The following is an 18,019-nucleotide window of genomic DNA, read 5'->3' on the forward strand; positions in this document are numbered from 1 at the left end:
AATTATTACTGTGTTGTTAATGATAGCGATGGGGGAGTGGGAAAAAAGTGACTCCTGATGTTGACTTCATAGGAGAAGCCGTGAAAATTCTGCATTCTAGATACTAGCAAAACAATCACAGAATCACAGAATGGACTGGGTTGGAAAGACCTCAGAGATCATCAAGTCCAACCCTTGGTCCAACTCCAGTCCATTGACTAGATCATGGCACTAAGTGCCATGTCCCATCTCAGTTTCAAAACCTCCAGGGCCGGTGAGTCCAGCACCTCCCTGGGCAGCCATTCCAATGCCTGACCACTCTCTCTGCACAGAATTGCTTTCTAACCTCCAGCCTCAATTTCCCCTGGCAGAGTTGAAGCCCATGGCCCCTTGTCCTATTGCTGACTGCCTGGGAGAAGAGCCCAATCCCCACCTGGCTGGAACTGCCCTTCAGGTAGTTCTAGAGAGTGCTGAGCTCACCTCTAAGCCTCCTCTTCTCCAGACTAAACAAGCCCAGCTCCCTCAGCCTCTCCCCATAGGGCTTGTGTTCAAATTGCTGGATATGTGTAGGCTTGGGGGTTGAAGTGTCACTATGGAAGCTGAACACAGGAAAATAAATTGCATTGAATTTTTGCATCTGAACCTGAAGATTTTTTTAAATTAAATCAAAAGCGGGAAACGGGTTTAAACAGCGTTTAACATTGGTATTTCAAAACTTTTAACACAACCTTGGATGAAAAAGTTTTAAGAGTGGGTAGCGAGAGGTTCTTGCTGTCAATGAAATGTGTTTTATTTAGGGAGTACCTTGTGTTCACAGTTGTGTAACTTTGGTCTCTAAATTTCAGATACACCGAAGACTCCTGGTGCAGAAAACTCTGAAAATATTTTCAAAAGAAGCCTTTCCTCACCTCCCTGCACAGGGTCTGCAGAGGCTTCCAGTAAGTAGTACTTGGCCAAATTGTGGTGAAGATGTGATGTATCGAATCACATGGGGGTAGATGTGGTTTCTTAAGCACAGGGTTAGATAATCTTCCTCTTTATGTTAGATAATCACCTTGCAGCAGTGCTGCTTCCTAACTCAGCTGTCAAAAACTTATTTTCTAAAGTAACAAACAGACTATTATCTAAGAGAACATTCCCTTGCTGTCTTTATTAACAATGGGGAACGTAATTTGGCTACCGAGAGACCTGCAAATGAAGAGCTTTATTAATTGGTGTAACTGAAACAAGGTGAGTTATGATGATATGCTGTCATCTCTCATGCAGAAGATGACACGATTCTTGCTGGCTGATTGTCCCAAAGAAAACATTACATGGCTTTGTTGCTTTTAGAGGAATGTCTTTCGAGTGGGTAATAAAGGTGATTTATCATTGAATGCTCTGATGAGGCCGAGCTGTTCTGATGCCGCAGTGTTCATTCCACTGAACTTCAGCTGCCTGCGCTGTGGCATCTTCCTCTGAGCCGGCTGGGTGGGTGAACTTTGTCCAGGGTGGAGAAACAGGAACTTCTTGGGTGAATCCCAGAAGGAAAGTGTCTGTTTGTCCTTAGCTGAGTGGCAAACTGCTGTCCTGAGGTGCTTGTAAGGTCATGCTTACATACCGTGGTCATTATGGAGATATTAACAGAGAAGTTCTATAAAATTTAGTCAGCGGAATAAAGATACGCTGGGTGTGTTAGAACTTATGTTGACTATTAAATGGTTTAGGAGATAAGAGCATTCTCTGAGGCGATTAGCAGGGGGAGATGGGCTGAGGGAGTGCTCGGTGTTGCTGTCAGCCCTGAGGAAAGGCTTTGAACACTTGTTGCTATCAAGTTATGTTGCTGGTATGTAGAGAACAGGCGGTTACTTAATTTGTAACACCGGAGAGCCGTTTCACTTCCTCTTTGATTTCTGCTGCGCAAATGTATGGTGTCCCAATTCTGTTTTTTTCATAACTTCAGTGTTGTGTTATGTCCAGAGGGATGGATATGGCAGAGAAGCAGCATTTTGGCTAGTGATATACAGATCATCTTTCTGAACCAGAACAAGGGAAAACACTGAAGGGACCTATGCAAGACATGGCTTTATTTTCATACCTGTTGGGTTGGTTTACACTGTGCTTTGTAAAATGTACCAGCAGACTTGGTTCAGTGCTGTATTAAGCAGTTTGACGCTGAACGCAGCCATTTTACCCCAAAGGAACAGTAGTTTGAGACCTGCCCATGCAGGTAGAGCCCATGCGTGCTCTTAGAAGCTTTGGCGTGGAAGGATCCCTGCATGCTTAACAGCGAATATGTCAGTTTGTCCTTCCTTTCTCCTTTAGTGTGTTGTAAGAATGATGGCAGGGTACACAGAGCTTAGTGGAGAGAGAAAATTAATTTTTACTGACAGAAGGAGCATGTCTAATTGGGTAATTAAGATTTGCCTCGGTTAACAGAGCTGGTTTCTGTTCACTGCACTGAGGTTAGTGTCTCTGTTTAGCTTGCACGGAAAGTATCTTGATGTCTGCAATGAAAAGATCACGATACTGCTTCAGATTCTATTCCCCTACCTTCCTGTGCATTCAGACTCCGTGGGAATATTGATTATGATGAATATTGATTCAGAGAAAAGAGGAGTGTCTGTTATTAGTGTCACACAGGTGCTGTTATCTCAGCATCTCTTCGATTTGCTTGAACTAACAAAAAACTGCTGGAAATGACTTTGCTCCTGGGGTTGGGATGTAATTTGTTCTGTTTTTTTGTAGTTTTTCTGTTTTTTGTGTAGTTATCTAACTTGAAACACAGCAGTTGTGTAGATGGGGCGATATGATCCCGCCAGCTTTGACTAGTCTGCTTTTTAGGTACACTAACCCTTTTTGTGGCAAAAGATGTAATTAAGTCATGTGGAGCATCTGGGCTGGTGTACAGAAGAATTAGATGAACAACATAAAGCAATGGGATCTTTTGTAGGTGATAACTTCATCAGTTTGATTGTTCCTGGAAGTAAGCGTTCCCAACTTAATTTTATAAGGTTAAACAGCAGTTAGCTTTTATTGGTTTGCTGTTTGGGGTTTTTTTTTGTTAAGAGTGAAGAGAAGCTGCTTTTCCCATTTCAAAAGTAAAGCCACGACCCTACAGCACATCCGCAGGAGCACAGAGAAGCAGCTTCGGGGAGCGACATGGAAGGGCAGAGGCCGCTGGGACATGTTGGGTGTTGTTTTTGCAGCGGATGGGATCCCGGCAGCGTGTGCGGCGAGTGGCCGCGTTCCCTCCCGCGTTCCCACTGCCGTCTGTGCCTTTGACTCAACGGTTCCAGTTCAAGTGTGTTCTGCTGCAACAAGGCGCTTTAATTAATCACCGTGTGGGAGTTTATATCTACGGCTGAGTCGAAGACTTCTGCTCTGAATAGGAGTCTAGGAAACATAAGCTTGCACTGTTAGAGTGCCTCCTCTTTCTCCTCTGATTTCGTTTTTAAATGCACAGCTATGCAGAGGATGCTTTTCCTGCCTACGTGCCCGTTATCTGATTCTTGAGGTTTAACCTGAGAAGTGCATGTTTGGATTTAAAATGCACTTGGTGTATTGGGGCTCGGTAATGATGCTGACAGTGTGATTTGCAGGGCAGGATAATTGACAGGTAGTCAAACCAGCCCATATGGAGTCCCATGCTGCTATTTCCATCCATCCCAGCTTTTTTTATTTATAACTGACTTATGGTCTAATGTTGCAGTGTGCGTGAAATTCACTTAGTAGCATCAACAGTGCTTTTTTTATTCTTTTTTTTGGTCTTATGATTAGTAAGTTTTGCTGATGACAGTCTTTGGGTCAACTTGTCGGGCTTCTTTAGACTGCATCTGGACTATTGTGTCCAGCTGTGGCCCCTCAGTTCCAGCAGGACAGGGAACTGCTGCAGAGAGTCCAGCGCAGCCACCAAGATGCTGCAGGGAGTGGAGCATCTCCCGTGTGAGGAAAGGCTGAGGGAGCTGGGGCTCTGGAGCTGGACAAGAGGAGACTGAGGGGGGACTCATTCCTGGGGATCAATATGGAAAGGGGGAGTGTCAGGAGGATGGAGCCAGGCTCTTCTGGTGACAACCAGTGATAGGACAAGGGGCAATGGGTGCAAACTGGAAGACAGGAGGTTCCACTTAAATTTGAGAAGCAACTTGTTCCTGGTGAGGGTGGCAGAGCCTGGCCCAGGCTGCCCAGGGGGGTTGTGGAGTCTCCTTCTGTGCAGACATTCCAACCCGCCTGGACACCTTCCTGTGTAACCTCATCTGGGTGTTCCTGCTCCGGTGGGGGGATTGGACAAACCTTTTGTGTTCCAGTTTGAACCCATTACACCTTGTCCTATCATTGGTTGTCACCGAGAAGAGCCTGGCTCCATCCTCCTGACACCCTTTATATATCTGTAAACATTAATGAGGTCCCCCCTCAGTCTCCTCTTGTCCAGCTCCAGAGCCCCAGCTCCCTCAGCCTTTCCTCACACGGGAGATACTCCACTCCCTTCAGCATCTTGGTGGCTGCGCTGGACTCTCTGCAGCAGTTCCCTGTCCTGCTGGAACTGAGGGGCCACAACTGGACACAATATTCCAGGTGTGGTCTCCCCAGGGCAGAGCAGAGGGGCAGGAGAACCTCTCTGACCTACTGAGCACCCCCTTCTAACCCACCCCAGGTACCATTGGCCTTCCTGCCCACAAGGGCCCAGTGCTGGCTCATGGTCACCCTGCTGTCCCCAGGACCCCCAGGTCCCTTTCCCCTATGCTGCTCTCTAATAGGTCATTCCCCAACTTACACTTCAACCTGGGGTTGTTCCTGCCCAGATTCAAGACTCTACACTTACCCTTGTTATATTTCATTACATCTTTTTCCCTGCCCAACTCTCCAGCCTGTCCAGGTCTCTGATGGCAGCACAGCTTCCAGTGTCACCCACTCCTCCCACCTTGGGTACAAAAAAAGTTGGTTTGGTGGAGAAAAGGTTAATAGCAATAATTTCTTGCAAACTATGAGGAAAATCTGTTTGATGGATTTGCCTCTTCCTGATAATCCTCAGGTCAGAGTGACTGTGTTTTGTCTGCCCCAAAATGATTGTTGTACCCTGAACCAGAGTGGATGTGGGAATTTTGGGACATATTGCATACGTGAGAAGCTTTAAAGTACCCATCAGATATTCCTGGTCAAAAGGGAATAAATAAGAATTTGAGGATGACACATTCTGTTTTATCCTCGGCTTCAAAAACAAAGAAAGTTGCTGGACTTTGTGTATTATCGGCTATTGCTGAGACACTGGAATAAAGGAGGTGCTTAAAAAACCTTTTCTGTTGCTTGCAGCTAGTTCCAGCGGTGCCAAGTCAGACATGGACATGGCGTACGAGCGAGCCAGGGTGCACTTCAGCACCGAGGAGGTTGTCAGCAGCCCTGCCACGGGCAAGGTGGGTCTGGCCAGCATGCTTCTTGCCTTGTGCTTCCTTACCCATCGTGTTCCTTGAGTAACAGAAACATTTTCTTCCTTACTCCAGATACGTGCCCATGTGTGTGTTCATCTCTCTACAAACTCTGGTGTTTGGTGCTTTTGGAATGGTGTGTTTGTTGTTTCACTAGTGTGACTCTTTAGGTGTTTGAGTGAAGATCTAGAAACTCTGTGAAGGTTCTCTTGGCAAGTAGTGGCGAAGCACCGCTGCAGCTGCTTGGTTTTGGGGATATTACGTCTGAGTCATGAAAAGGATTATTTGGAAAGGTGGATTTGAAGTACTGGAGAGAGTGCAGAGGAGGGAACGGAGCTGGTGAGGGGCTGGAGCACAAGTGTGATGGGAGCGGCTGAGGGACCTGGGGGGTTCAGCTGTAGAACAGGAGCTGAGGGGAGACCTTCTGATCTCTGAACTGCCTGAAAGGAGCTTGGAGCCAGGGGGGGTCGGGCTCTGCTCCCCAGGAACAAGTGCTGGGAGCAGAGGAAACGGCCTCAAGTTGCGCCAGGGGAGGTTGAGGTTGGATGTGGGGAACAATTTCTTCCCCAAAGGGCTGTGGGGCATTGGAACAGGCTGCCCAGGGCAGTGCTGGAGTCACCATCCCTGGAGGGGTTTAAAAGGCATTTAGATGAGGTTCTCAGTGACATGGTTTAGTGCTACAGTTAGGTTATGGTAGGACTTAATGATCCTGAGGGTCTCTTCTAACCAAAATGATTCTCTGATTCTCTGATTGTCAGACCACGCTTTATTTGTGAGAACTACTTTGCAGCAAGGAATTAAAAACCTGTGAACTTCCTGTAGGTTTTCAACCATGATTTATGAATCTGTTTTCTTTCTGTGACCTGCGTTTTACAAAGACTAACCTGGAAGTGAAGAGCACAAAACCGCTCTTGAATTGTAAAACCGCAAACCAAAATCTGAAGAGAAACTGTGTCTTGGTGTGACCTTCACGGACATTTTCTCTTTTCTTCCATCTTTGTATATGGTGTTGATCAAGTTTTAGTTCCTTCAAGCTGGGAGCTGCCCAGTTTGCGAAAAGTCTCTTATTCTTCCTTTTTGCGGGCTGTGATGAGTAACCTTGTTTGACTGGAGTGTCAAACCTTGCAGAAAAATACATGGATAATGAAGTTAGCAAGCTGTTGCTTTTTTGGAAACCCAGCTTTTTTCTTTATCAGGCCACCAGTTGTGGGTAGAGAACATATGATACGGCAAGTTTTTCTGGGTGGGTGCCAATTATAGCATCTAAACCAATACTTGTGTATCTGCTCTTTGCAGTCAATACTGAAGAAGACGGTGACGGTGACAGAAACTCCTTCAGCAGTTGTCTATTACAGCGCTGCGCAAGATTCCTGTAATAACAAACATATTGATGCCATCGTTGAAGCAGCAAAGAAAGACTTCTCAACCTTGATGAAACTTGATGTAAGTTATTGCAGGAAAAAATGGCTTTATTTTTGCTTTTAATCTCATTCCACCAGGCACTAAAAAGTAAATTGCCTCCCTAGTACACTGTATGCTAGCTGAATGTTTTATTCTCTAGTCTGTTGAAGTTATTAGCAGGACTGAATAAATCAGAATTATTCTGCCATTGGAAAAGACTGAAATGCACTGCAGGAATCTTTTCTCACTGTGTACAGATTTATCCATGTGAGATGTAAACATGGAATTTCTGCCACTGTGTAATTTCATACTCTCACATACTGTGTGAAGAAGCTACATAAAGGCGTTCAGGTGGTTGCCGAATGTATTAATCCTGTTGGCATCGCATGCGAGTGCCTTGTTTTGATGTTTTTGGGGCTGGATCTCTGCTTTTGGCCGTTGTGGGTGCATTTCCCAGCTGAGGGCCTGTGCCCGAGCGAAACACTCGGTGCCCTCGCAGTCATCACCGCGCTCAGCCCTCGCTTCTCAATGGAAAGGTTTGTTTTCGTGGTTTCTGTGGCTCCAGCTGCGTTTCATTGTGGAGGTGCATCTGTTAACACAGCTAATCGGACAATTCGAGAAAATTGTACATCTGTCCAGCCGAGTCACAGACGTCCCAGTTTATTAGAGCGCGTGGTTGCCTCTGCGGCCTGGCCCTGCAGGCCCCTCCGCTGTACGAGGCCTCACCAAGCAACGCTGAGCAGAATGTCAAAAGATTTTACTTTTGGGTTTTAACATACCCTGCTGCCTTGCACATTATTCCCCTTGCAACTTCCAAACTCGGTGGTGACCTTTCAGAAGTGAAGCTGGAGGCAGAAGCTCTGCATTGGGGCTGATGTGAGCGAGAGGCCTCGGGCTGGCTGATGGTCTGCAGGAGACTTCGCGGTCTTCTTACCTTAATTTTCATTATTTTCAGGCGTTTATATCCTCGTGGAAGGTTATTAGACTATTTTAGAAGAAATTCTTGTTACAGATGGAGTAAAGTCAGGCTAAGTACTTTGTTCTGCTGTGTTAAGCCTTCTGTCCTTGACAGGACAGGCCTCAGGTGCCGCTTGTGACAACAGTTTATATCCAATATACAGCTGATGGTTTTCTATTTTAGACCAGTGGAATCATGAGCAAAAATTCCAAGATCACTAAATTACTGATTACAGCACTTAAAAAATAATCTAGAATTAAATTCTCATGAAGTAACATGCAAACAGATTACTGTTCCAGTGAACTTTGACCCTATTCTTAAAATGCAGCATCTAATAGGCAGTGTTTTTAACTTGAATATCTAAATAACAGTGAAATAAGGTAGGGTTGTGAAACTTTATTGGGGCAACTCAGCTTTTCACAAGTGAATAGGAATTTGATGGAATGTCGCCAAACGCTACAAATCTCTTTTAAAGGTTGCTGTTAGTTTTTTCTATGCAGGATAGCAGAAGTTGATTCTTCTATAGGCGATGGAAGGAAAATCTCATTGTGTTAAACTGTGTTCAATACTACTTATATCAAGGAAGAAAATGAATTCTGGATGCTCTTCTCTTAAAATATTAGCTCAGGTCTCTTATTTCTTAGCTGGCCAGGGGCATTTTAAGGTGTCATTTTTCAGAGCAGCCAATCAGTGTGAATAAAATCAAGATGTTTTGATGACAGGTGGTGATGTTTTGGTTGTTTCAAGAGTTTTCCATGAGGCTGTAAGAGAGAGAAGAGGGGATAATTTTCTATAGGAGAGAAGCAGTATTATTTCAAATGACCCTTAGGTATCTGACTTCAGAATTATTTTCATTTTCTTTTGTTCTAAATAACTTGAATTCCTTGAGTCTCTGTCATGAATGTTTTTCAATCTCGTACAACTTTTACATGTTCACAGCTTTATCTGCAGTTATGATATGAGAGTTAAACAGTGTTGCAGGGCGGATCTTCCGCCTGAGTTGTGAGGGAATTGAGTTGCTTTGACAAGATAATTATGTGTCTGTCTCACTTAATTACTGCTTTTGTTTATTGTTTATAAGTGGTTTGTGCTTTCACTTCTGCATCATAAACCTCTGCTGATTTATTCTCTATTATAGTCACACAAAGAAAGAAACTTGCTGGGAAATGGATTTTATTGTGTCGGTGACTTTGCCAAGCAAAGTTAATTAGCTCCAACCCTGTAACTACCCAATGCTGAACTGGGGTTTGCTGGTCTTGCCCGTTCAAGAGAGAAGATACCAGGCAGGATGGATCTTGTCTGTGATCTCCTTTCTCAACTCTTTTGTTGCTTTATCAGGGCGGTAATAGCACAGAAAATGAGGATTTCAAGGGCTGCTTGGATGTCATTCTGGCTCTTTTCATGCCCAAGGCAGAATCAAATATCGCTAAGTCATTTCTGGCAGGTTTTGCCTGAGCTGTTCTTGAAGATCTCCGACGAGGCCTTTGCAGCTTTGTGATCTATTCCAATACTCCAGTAGTCTCAGACACAAAGAAAAATCTTTGCAATGATTTTTGTTAGAGCTACTGCAGCCAAAAAAAGCAATTGATAAGTAGAGCTCATTAGGGAGCTCGTATTCCCTTGCTGTGCGATACTTTCCTAGTTAGAACTTTGTCTTTAACTATAGGTAATGCTATACAACCATTAAAGTATAAATACGGAAAAAAACATAGAAATTACATAGAAATTAGTTGAGTTGATATTGCTGAACTGAAATATTTTGACAGGTGCTTGTCAGGTTCTCCGCATTGGATATGTTCCCATGAAGCAGATCGGTTTCAATAAATTTTTGATGAAAATCTGTTCTTTTTATCAGCTGTAAGTGTAAAGAATAATTCCCGTTATTTCACTAGCCCTGTTTTTTTTTTTTCAATTGAAAATGAAAAGAGAAAAACCTGGCATAACAATTACAGAGGTAAAATGTTTCCATCTCTGCTGTGTTGTTTTCCTCCTGCAATAAGCTCAATGACTACGGGCAGGTTGTGCTGAATTGTATCTTGCTGTGCCCGCAGCTCTCTGGATTTTGGGGGTTTTACCTCCGTGGCAAAGTACTGGGCCGAGTAGGGTCCTGGCAGAGATGTGCCCATTTGGGTGATGGTAATAAAACGTTGAGCTTTAAGACTTGCACGTTTAGGTGAAAGTTTTGCCGAAGCAACGGTGACCTGAAGCGTTGGGGTTTGAGAGACTGACCGCACGTGGGGCAACAAATGGTCTGGGTGGTTCTTTGAGATGAAAGAAAATCCTGTCCGTGCCTGGTGGTTTTGTGTGTTCCACACTCAGTGATGGTGGTGACCAGCTCAGGAGCTGGGAAGGAATCGAAAGGAGGCACCAAACCAGCTCAGCCGCTTGCCTGGGCAAGGGTTTGGGGTCAAGGCCAAACCGGAGGCAGATTTTTGGAAAGACCCTCCCTCCGGTGTGCTCTTCAGTTGGGAGGAAGATCCCCCCCTCTCCCATGCAATCCACATGTGCATGCACACGAGAATTCATTTATTTGGGGAAGCTTTTGGTCTGCAGTGCCTGTGAAAATCTGCTACACGTGCACAGCAGAGCTGAGCTATGTGAGCCGGGAAGGGCTCTGACAGAACAAGCGTTAGATTGTCTTGTCCAGTTCCTCGGTGATGTAGAGTCTCCTCTGGTTTCACCTTCCTTTGAAAATGGCTTCATATTTCATTATTTTCAGGGCAGCTGATATAGATGTCTTTTCATTATAGACCCTTAAAAGAGTCTGGGGGCAAAACTGACTAATATAAAATCCTTACATTCCTCACATTCTTCCGTCTTTACCTGTGTACAGACAAGAAAACTGTACATGTCAACTCTTTCTTCCTTCCCCAGGATCCTTCGCTGCTGAACGGCAGAGTGACGCTGCACCAGGTGATGGCCGGGACTGTGCTGTCCAGACAAGGAGACCAGGTGAGCGAGCAGGGACAACCTGAGTCTGGCTCAGCCTTTCCTCCCACCGTAGCGTATTTGTACACCTTGGTGGTGATAAACAAAAAAACCCTCCCCATCAGCCCCTCCTGAGTCTCCTTTTATTGAGGTGAAACAATCCCAGCTCCCAACCTTGCTGCACATGCACCATTTCAGCTCTTATGTACCTCCGTGGGAGGGATGGAATATGGTGACTCCATGCAGAGGGATGGAAATCAGCAAATTTGCTGCTGACACCAAGTTGGGAGGGTGTGTCGACCTGCTGGAAGGCAGGAGGGCTCTGCAGAGGGATCTGGATAGACTGGAAAAATGGGCTGATTCCAGTGGGATGAAGTTCAACAAGGCCAAGTGCCGGGTGCTGCACTTTGGCCACAACAACCCCCTGCAGCGCTCCAGCTGGGCACAGAGTGGCTGGAGAGCAGCCAGGCAGAAAGGGACCTGGGGGTGCTAAAGGACAGGAAGCTCAACATGAGCCAACAGTGTGCCCAGGTGGCCAAGAAGGCCAACGGGATCCTGTCCTGTATCCAAACCAGTGTGGTCAGCAGGACAAGGGCAGTGATCCTTCCCCTGTGCTCTGCATTGGGGAGGCCACAGCTGGAGTATTGTGTTCAGTTCTGGGCCCCTCAGCTCAGGAAAGAGATTGAAGTGCTGGAGCGGGTCCAGAGAAGAGCAACAAGACTGGGGAAGGGACTGGAACACAAGCCCTATGGGGAGAGGCTGAGGGAGCTGGGCTTGTTTAGTCTGGAGAAGAGGAGGCTTAGAGGTGAGCTCAGCACTCTCTAGAACTACCTGAAGGGCAGTTCTAGCCAGGGGGGGATTGGGCTCTTCTCCCAGGCATCAGCAATAGGACAAGGGGGCATGGGCTTCAACTCTGCCAGGGGAAATTGAGGCTGGAGATTAGAAAGAAATTCTGTGCAGAGAGTGTTATTTGTTTATAGCAAAGTGTAGTTAGGATATAATGAGATTCATTTGTAATAATACTGTGTAAATAGACAAGCTTATGCAAAGTGGATGAGGGGCAGCTCCAGTTACAGTGCTGCTGTTCTCTGCTGAACTGCGATGTCCCTCCTCATGCTGCTGTGATTACGCCCTTATCTCCATCACAATTCTGTTGTAATTTCTTGCGATCTTACAGATGCAGCCTTCATTTTTCATAACCACACAAAGAGAAGCATGCTTTTCAATATTGTGGCTCCTTAGTTTTAAATATTCATAACCTGCTTTTAATAATTCACTGTTATGCCTTGTTTTATCACCTAATTGTTCAAAAACTATAGGGAGCTTTCTGGAAAACAGATTGGTCATGATAGTGCAGTCACTGCCATAATTGCTTTTAAAATCTTTGGGGGGTTTATTGAGCTCTTTTTCCATTTTCTCCAGGATGTTAATATTTGCTTTGTGGTCTCGGGGATGCTTCATGTGTACCAGCGGAAAATAGACTCAGAGGAGGACACCTGCCTCTTCGTCACCCACCCCGGGGAGCTCGTCGGGCAGCTCGCGGTCCTGACCGGGGAACCGCTGATTTTCACCATCAAGGCCAATCGAGACTGCAGCTTCCTCTCAATTTCCAAGTCCCATTTCTATGAGTGAGTTCTGCCATGAAAACATATTGATTTTTTAATTTATTTTTTAACTTTTTATGGCCCTTTTGAACAAAGGGGAGTGGTGGATATGTGTGTGGCATAGTCCTGCTACAGTACATCTTCATACACACACACACGTATATATATATATATATATATATATATATATATATATATACACACATATATATATATAGCTTATACAGGCATTATAAGTGTCCAGATGAGCTCTGACCCCTCTATCAGATGGTTTTATCTCCAGCAAGATGTAATGCAGGGAACATTTTAATATTAAATGGTGATGCGTCCTTCGCTCCAGATTTATAGAGTGCCTAACCCGATGGGGTGTAATTTATGACCTGAGACTCAATATTCTTCATAATCCAAATAAGAAAGTCTGGCCAGAGCCTGTGCTTTGCTGGGTTAAGAGCTTCTTTGCCAGGCCCTTTCTTTTGGATTCGTTGTCTCTTTTAGCTGGGGAGCCACCCCAGTTGTTTCCAAACGTGGCCCAGGCTGTTGCATGTGCTGTGAACCATCGGTCCTGGGGTAGCTGTAGGTTTTCAGTGCTCACCAACAGAACAGCACAAAGATCACTGTCCCTGTGACAGGTTCCTCTCTTGACCTGGCGAGTAGTTTGTGACTTAGTGCTCGAAGGGGGCTATAGGTGTTTCTTAATTAAAAACCCAATGTAACTGTGGTTAGCCTCGTTCTTCAACATGAATGAGTAATGCTCTTGATGTATTCCACGATCCTGTTAAGACTGACTATTATTCACGCACATTGTTTGTGCCAAGTACCTCTCTTGGATTTTCTAAACTCCTTTTCAGCTTCTGCTTGAATGTGCCGTCAGTCCTGTGTTCCGTGTGGGATCACAGAATCACAGGATCCCAGAGTGTCAGGGGTTGGAAGGGACCTGGAAAGCTCATCCAGTCCAACCCCCCATGGAGCAGGAACACCCAGATGAGGTTACACAGGAAGGTGTCCAGGCGGGTTGGAATGTCTGCACAGAAGGAGACTCCACAACCCCCCTGGGCAGCCTGGGCCAGGCTCTGCCACCCTCACCGGGAACAAGTTTCTTCTCAAATTTAAGTGGAACCTCAGGCACAGGGCTGTGTGCTGTAGAAGCATACGGGCTGTTCTCCTCTTCATTGTGCAGGTCTGCGTGGTGGATGTCGACTCTCTGACCTAATTGCTGATCAATGCTCCCCACTTGTGCCATTTCATTTAGTATCGGATCTATTTCTTCTAAGCTGCTTTTCCCTTCTTTCTTCTAATATTGTTTTCCTGCTTGTTTCTGACTTGTAATTTCATTATGTTGTCTCAGCCAACCAGTCAGATTCCACATTTTCCTCTTTGTTGTGTGTGTTTTGGTTGGTTTGTTTTTTTTTTTTTTTTTTGGTGATATTCAATCCTGGTTTAACTCTCTCAATTGTTTGAGCTCATTTTCCTGAGTTCTCTCTCAAGAACTGAGTTGTCTCTTCTCTATTCCAGCTCACCTTTTGGCTTCCCCTTACCAGACAGTGATCTCAAACCCATCACCGTGTCACCTCTTTGTCATTTTTGGGACCTTTCCAGATCTTTCTTTTTCCCCTTTAGAAGGCGGATTGCATTTTATGAGCTCTGTGATATTTCAGCATTCTGTCTTCACGATGTCTCCTGAAACCCAAGCTTTATATCACTTCTTTTGTTCCCATATTTAAAAGCGTCATTGTGGAAAGTCTTTGAAAAGCGGGAGGTTTCTTCGAGTTTGTTCATTTTCGCTTTGAACTCTATGAGAAAGAAAAACTTGTTGGTAAAATTAGAAGGCTTCTTGTGCCTGATTCTGTGCATTTTTTGTGCCTGATTCTGTGCTCAGAGTCATACCACGTTGGGTTTTCCCCTTCACTCAGCATCTCGCAGGATTTATTTTTTTCCTGGCTGTTATCTTGCTTATTGACCAGAAGAAATTTGACTAAAATCTCCATTATTCTCCAAAATTCCTTTCTTCCAGTCTTGTAAAATATGTTACTTCTTTTCTTTCAGCTGCCCTGGAACATCCTGTGTGGGTTTTTTGTCAATAATTAATGAGAAGGTGAAGCAGAAAGAACATGGTCAATAGTTCCCTTAAGGCAAAGAGCACAGTAGTGGACATAGCCTAGGGTTTAGAATCACCTGTTGGATGTTGGACAACAGATTAAATCCTTTTCCCTGAAACTTTGGGGCAGGAGCCTTTTCCGTGTTGCTAATGTAACTAAATAACTCTCTGTAAATGTAGAGGGTAAGTATAGGGATGGTACAGGCTAATTATATGGTCTATACCATAACGGTATTGCTGTTTGCCTGGGTGATGCTTGGTGTGCGCTGCCCACGCTGCAGCTGTTGGTGGCTCCTGGCAAACGGTGTAATCAAGTTGTCACCAGGCTCTCGAGGGAATGTGTTCGGGTTCTGCTGTACCGGGGACTCAGTCACATTTTCTGCTTTGGGAAATTTCACAGTTTGGAGTCTTAATCATCTGCGCTTGCCAGATTAGCAGGAATGCTTTGATTTTTAGTTTGCGTTGCCAGCCAAGCTGAATATCAAGTTGCGTCCACATCCACAAGAATATCTGCCAAAGTCCCAGGATTTCACGGATGCTAGTTCAGCCCTTTCATCGCTATATTGGGTGAGCTTTCTAATAAAGAATCCTGAGGGTCCCTTCAAAGCCACGTTTCTGTAGCACAGAGCTTTGGCTTTTAATTTTCCCAGTGCCAGGTATGTGCAAAGCACAAGAGCAAAGATGGAAATGCCCAAATGAGAGGAAGGAAACCTGACTGATAATGTAGAAAAATCTGTTGTTCTCTTCCTGTGCACAAGGCTGAGCTTTTACCTTCTGTGTTAATACTCACATAGAAGCTGTATGGCATTCAGTGAAATAACAGAGGGCTCCAGATGGAAATAAAAGCAGCCTGTTGGTAGTTTACATTTGGAATGCATTAAGTATTGAGATACATGACTTGAGGGAGGAAAAGGAGTCAATGGTTTTTATTGATCACAGCAGACAGCCCGTGTGGGAGGGGTCTTGAGGGCTAAGTAAGAAAATAGAGTAAAAACAATGAGCTAAACCATTCAGGAGTTTTCTGGAGGTTTATTTAACTTGTAGATCAGCTGAGAAGGGGGATAGTGCTGAGGGGTTTGTGTGTGGTGAGGGATAGGGGTTGTCTTTATTAGTTTATCCTGTCTCTTTGTCCTTTGCTCCCAGTTAGGTTGGTGTGGTAAAGTTTCCATAAGGTAATACTATTTTCATGTGCAATAAGAGCTTGTCGAAATGAAGGGGGTCTGTAGGCATCTTGGGTTGGGGATGGGGGCATGGAAATGTCAGCGCAGGAGAGGAAAGCCGTCCTGCTTTTCATAATCCTGTTCTGCGGACTGGCTTTTAATCAGTGCTAAATGTAAGAGTTGGTGCTCGGTATAATTTACCTCGTAGCGTATATGAGTGCAGGGGAACAAGTGTGACGAGCTCAGTATGGAACAGGGATACACGTCTACGTGCCTCTTCTGTTGCAAATTCAGGGGTTCTAGCTGAAGAAATTGTGAAATCGATTATTGCAGAAAGAAGTAATTTGAGGCTCAAGGACAGTAGAACAGTCATATGTGATAAACACAAAAGCTTCCCCAGTGTCCTGTGTGCCCACTTGCCCCACAGTCACTGTCAGCTCTGGGTCTCTTGCTGCGGGACTAATGAAGGAGAGATTGGAGGTTTTGGAGGTTTCCGTGCTTCATCCAGGCAGTACAGAGCCCCTGGTGAGTTTGCTTTTGATATCCCATTGTAGGATTGCACATCTCTACTCAGGCTTCCTCTGGTTTCTTCCAGGTTACAATGGTCCACGAGGAACCATGTTTCAGTTCAGGAACAAGACCCACAGTGCTCCTTCCATGGCCTTCTCTCCTCCTTCCCATTTTTTTAGGGTGTGAGAGTAGATACGAAGCTCACACAATTTGTGATTAGCGAGAGCTCCCACAGGGTCTCCTGAGCAGATTGTTTTATGGCAGTCTGGTATCTCCATTGTGAAGGGATCATCGAAGCAGAAAACACACCAAGTGTTTACCATTTTCTCTTCTTTCTGCCCACGTGTGGCTTTAACGAACCTCCCTCATCTCTGTCTGTGTGCATGTCACGTACCGGCTCTGCGTACACTCACCTACTTCTTTCTGCATTGTGCTGCCTCTTCTGAAAGAACTATTTTTTACTAGTTTGCCATCAATTGCTCTTGATTGTGCAGGAACAGAAAAGATGAGGAGTCCTAACAGGTACAGCACCCAGAGATGTGTGTGATCAGTCGGCCCCTGTGGAGCAGCGCTTCAGTGAGAGTTTGAGTGCTTACTCACAAAGTGACATGATTCAGTGATCTTTAGTCTAAGAAGAATGAGAAATGAGACATCCCCAAGCAGTTCTCAGGTGTCTGTGAGTGATTTCCCTCAGGCCTTGCAGTCAGTCTTGAGTTTGCAATTATCCCTGGCAGAACACTCTCAAAGTTTGAGCAAAGTATTGAATTATATGGTGTCTTTATTACTCGAGACTTTAAAGCATCGCTCAAAAGATTCAGCGTGAAGATCAGAAGCTTTATTAGAAGATGTTTCAGTTCTTTGTGGGCTTTGCAACAGGGAAAAGGGAACATTTGAAATACTGAGCAGGTCTCTTAAAAGAGCATCAGACTTTACCCGTGATAAGGTTCAGACCTGATATAGAATCTGGGGGAAACAGGGAGTGCATGTGTGGGAGGTGCAGAACAGCAGGAAGGGAGAATCTTCTGGACAAGAAGAACGTTTTCCTGAGTCAAAAGAGACCTGGATGAAGGGGAGGGAGCTCGTTGGGTGGCTCAGAACCAGGAGCTCGTGCCCCTCCCAGCCACCCGCTCCTCACTGAGAGAGGGAGTTGGGCTGGACAGCAGGACTAACTAATCCTGCCAGCACGGCCTGACCGCCACTAGGACAGCGTCAACTTTGAATTATGTTTAATTTGGGCTACTTGGAAGGCTGCAACCTTTACTTTGTCAAATTATCACTGATGTCCTGTGGTTGTGGCAGTAGCGGAGTGTGTATAGGGGTACGTGCTATCTTTGGAATTAGTGTCTGTACAGCAGCCCAGCTGCATTGGCAACAGCGACGTTGGGATGTTGCGCCTGTGTGCACCTTTTGCTGTTATATTTTAGAGAAGTACTTGAATTACACTCTTGTTTTGGTCCCTTCTAGGATAATGCGGGAGCAGCCAAGTGTGGTGCTCGGTGTGGCCCACACTGTGCTGAAGAGAATGTCCCCCTTTGTTCGACAAATCGACTTTGCCCTGGATTGGATGGAGGTTGAGGCCGGACGAGCTGTTTACAGGTGAGATGTGGACAAAATTGTATGTTGTCTCTTGAGTATTTAAGTTTTCAAAGTTAAGGAGCTGGCGATATGTATTCCTTGGTGATATATAGAATAAGAAACTCGTTGGACTAAATTTATCAACCATTCCATCAGGTTTATCCGTTGGCCTATTTTGAGATTATTTTCTTTCTGCAATACCCTTCAATGTTGCTTCAGTCTATGGCCTCCAGGTGTTAAAATGCTGTCATACTGTTCCTCATCATTTACGTTATCCCTGTAAGCTTTTAAAGTGACGTAGTCGGTTAAGACACAGTTGTGTGTTCTGGTGGTAGTTTCTGCACTCTTAAGGGCAGGAATGCCTGTTGCTCCAAATGTTTTTCAGCCTTTCTAAACTAAACAACAAA

At 45.0% G+C, this 18,019-nt stretch overlaps 1 protein-coding gene across 5 annotated transcripts in view; it reads left to right on the forward strand.

Annotated features, from left to right (window-relative positions):
• PNPLA7 (patatin like domain 7, lysophospholipase) overlaps positions 1-18,019 on the forward strand; it is a 122,389-nt gene that overhangs the window by 20,686 nt on the left and 83,684 nt on the right. For all 5 annotated transcript variants that reach the window (XM_082067692.1, XM_082067688.1, XM_082067689.1 and 2 more), the window contains exons 13-18: positions 825-917; positions 5,269-5,369; positions 6,678-6,824; positions 10,615-10,692; positions 12,091-12,296; positions 17,502-17,633. In XM_082067692.1, coding sequence (XP_081923818.1) covers positions 825-917; positions 5,269-5,369; positions 6,678-6,824; positions 10,615-10,692; positions 12,091-12,296; positions 17,502-17,633 — 757 coding nt within the window. The remainder of the gene's footprint in view (positions 1-824; positions 918-5,268; positions 5,370-6,677; positions 6,825-10,614; positions 10,693-12,090; positions 12,297-17,501; positions 17,634-18,019) is intronic.

Source organism: Streptopelia decaocto, assembly GCF_964273445.1.
Source record: "Streptopelia decaocto genome assembly, chromosome: 17".
Lineage (NCBI taxonomy): Eukaryota > Metazoa > Chordata > Aves > Columbiformes > Columbidae > Streptopelia > Streptopelia decaocto.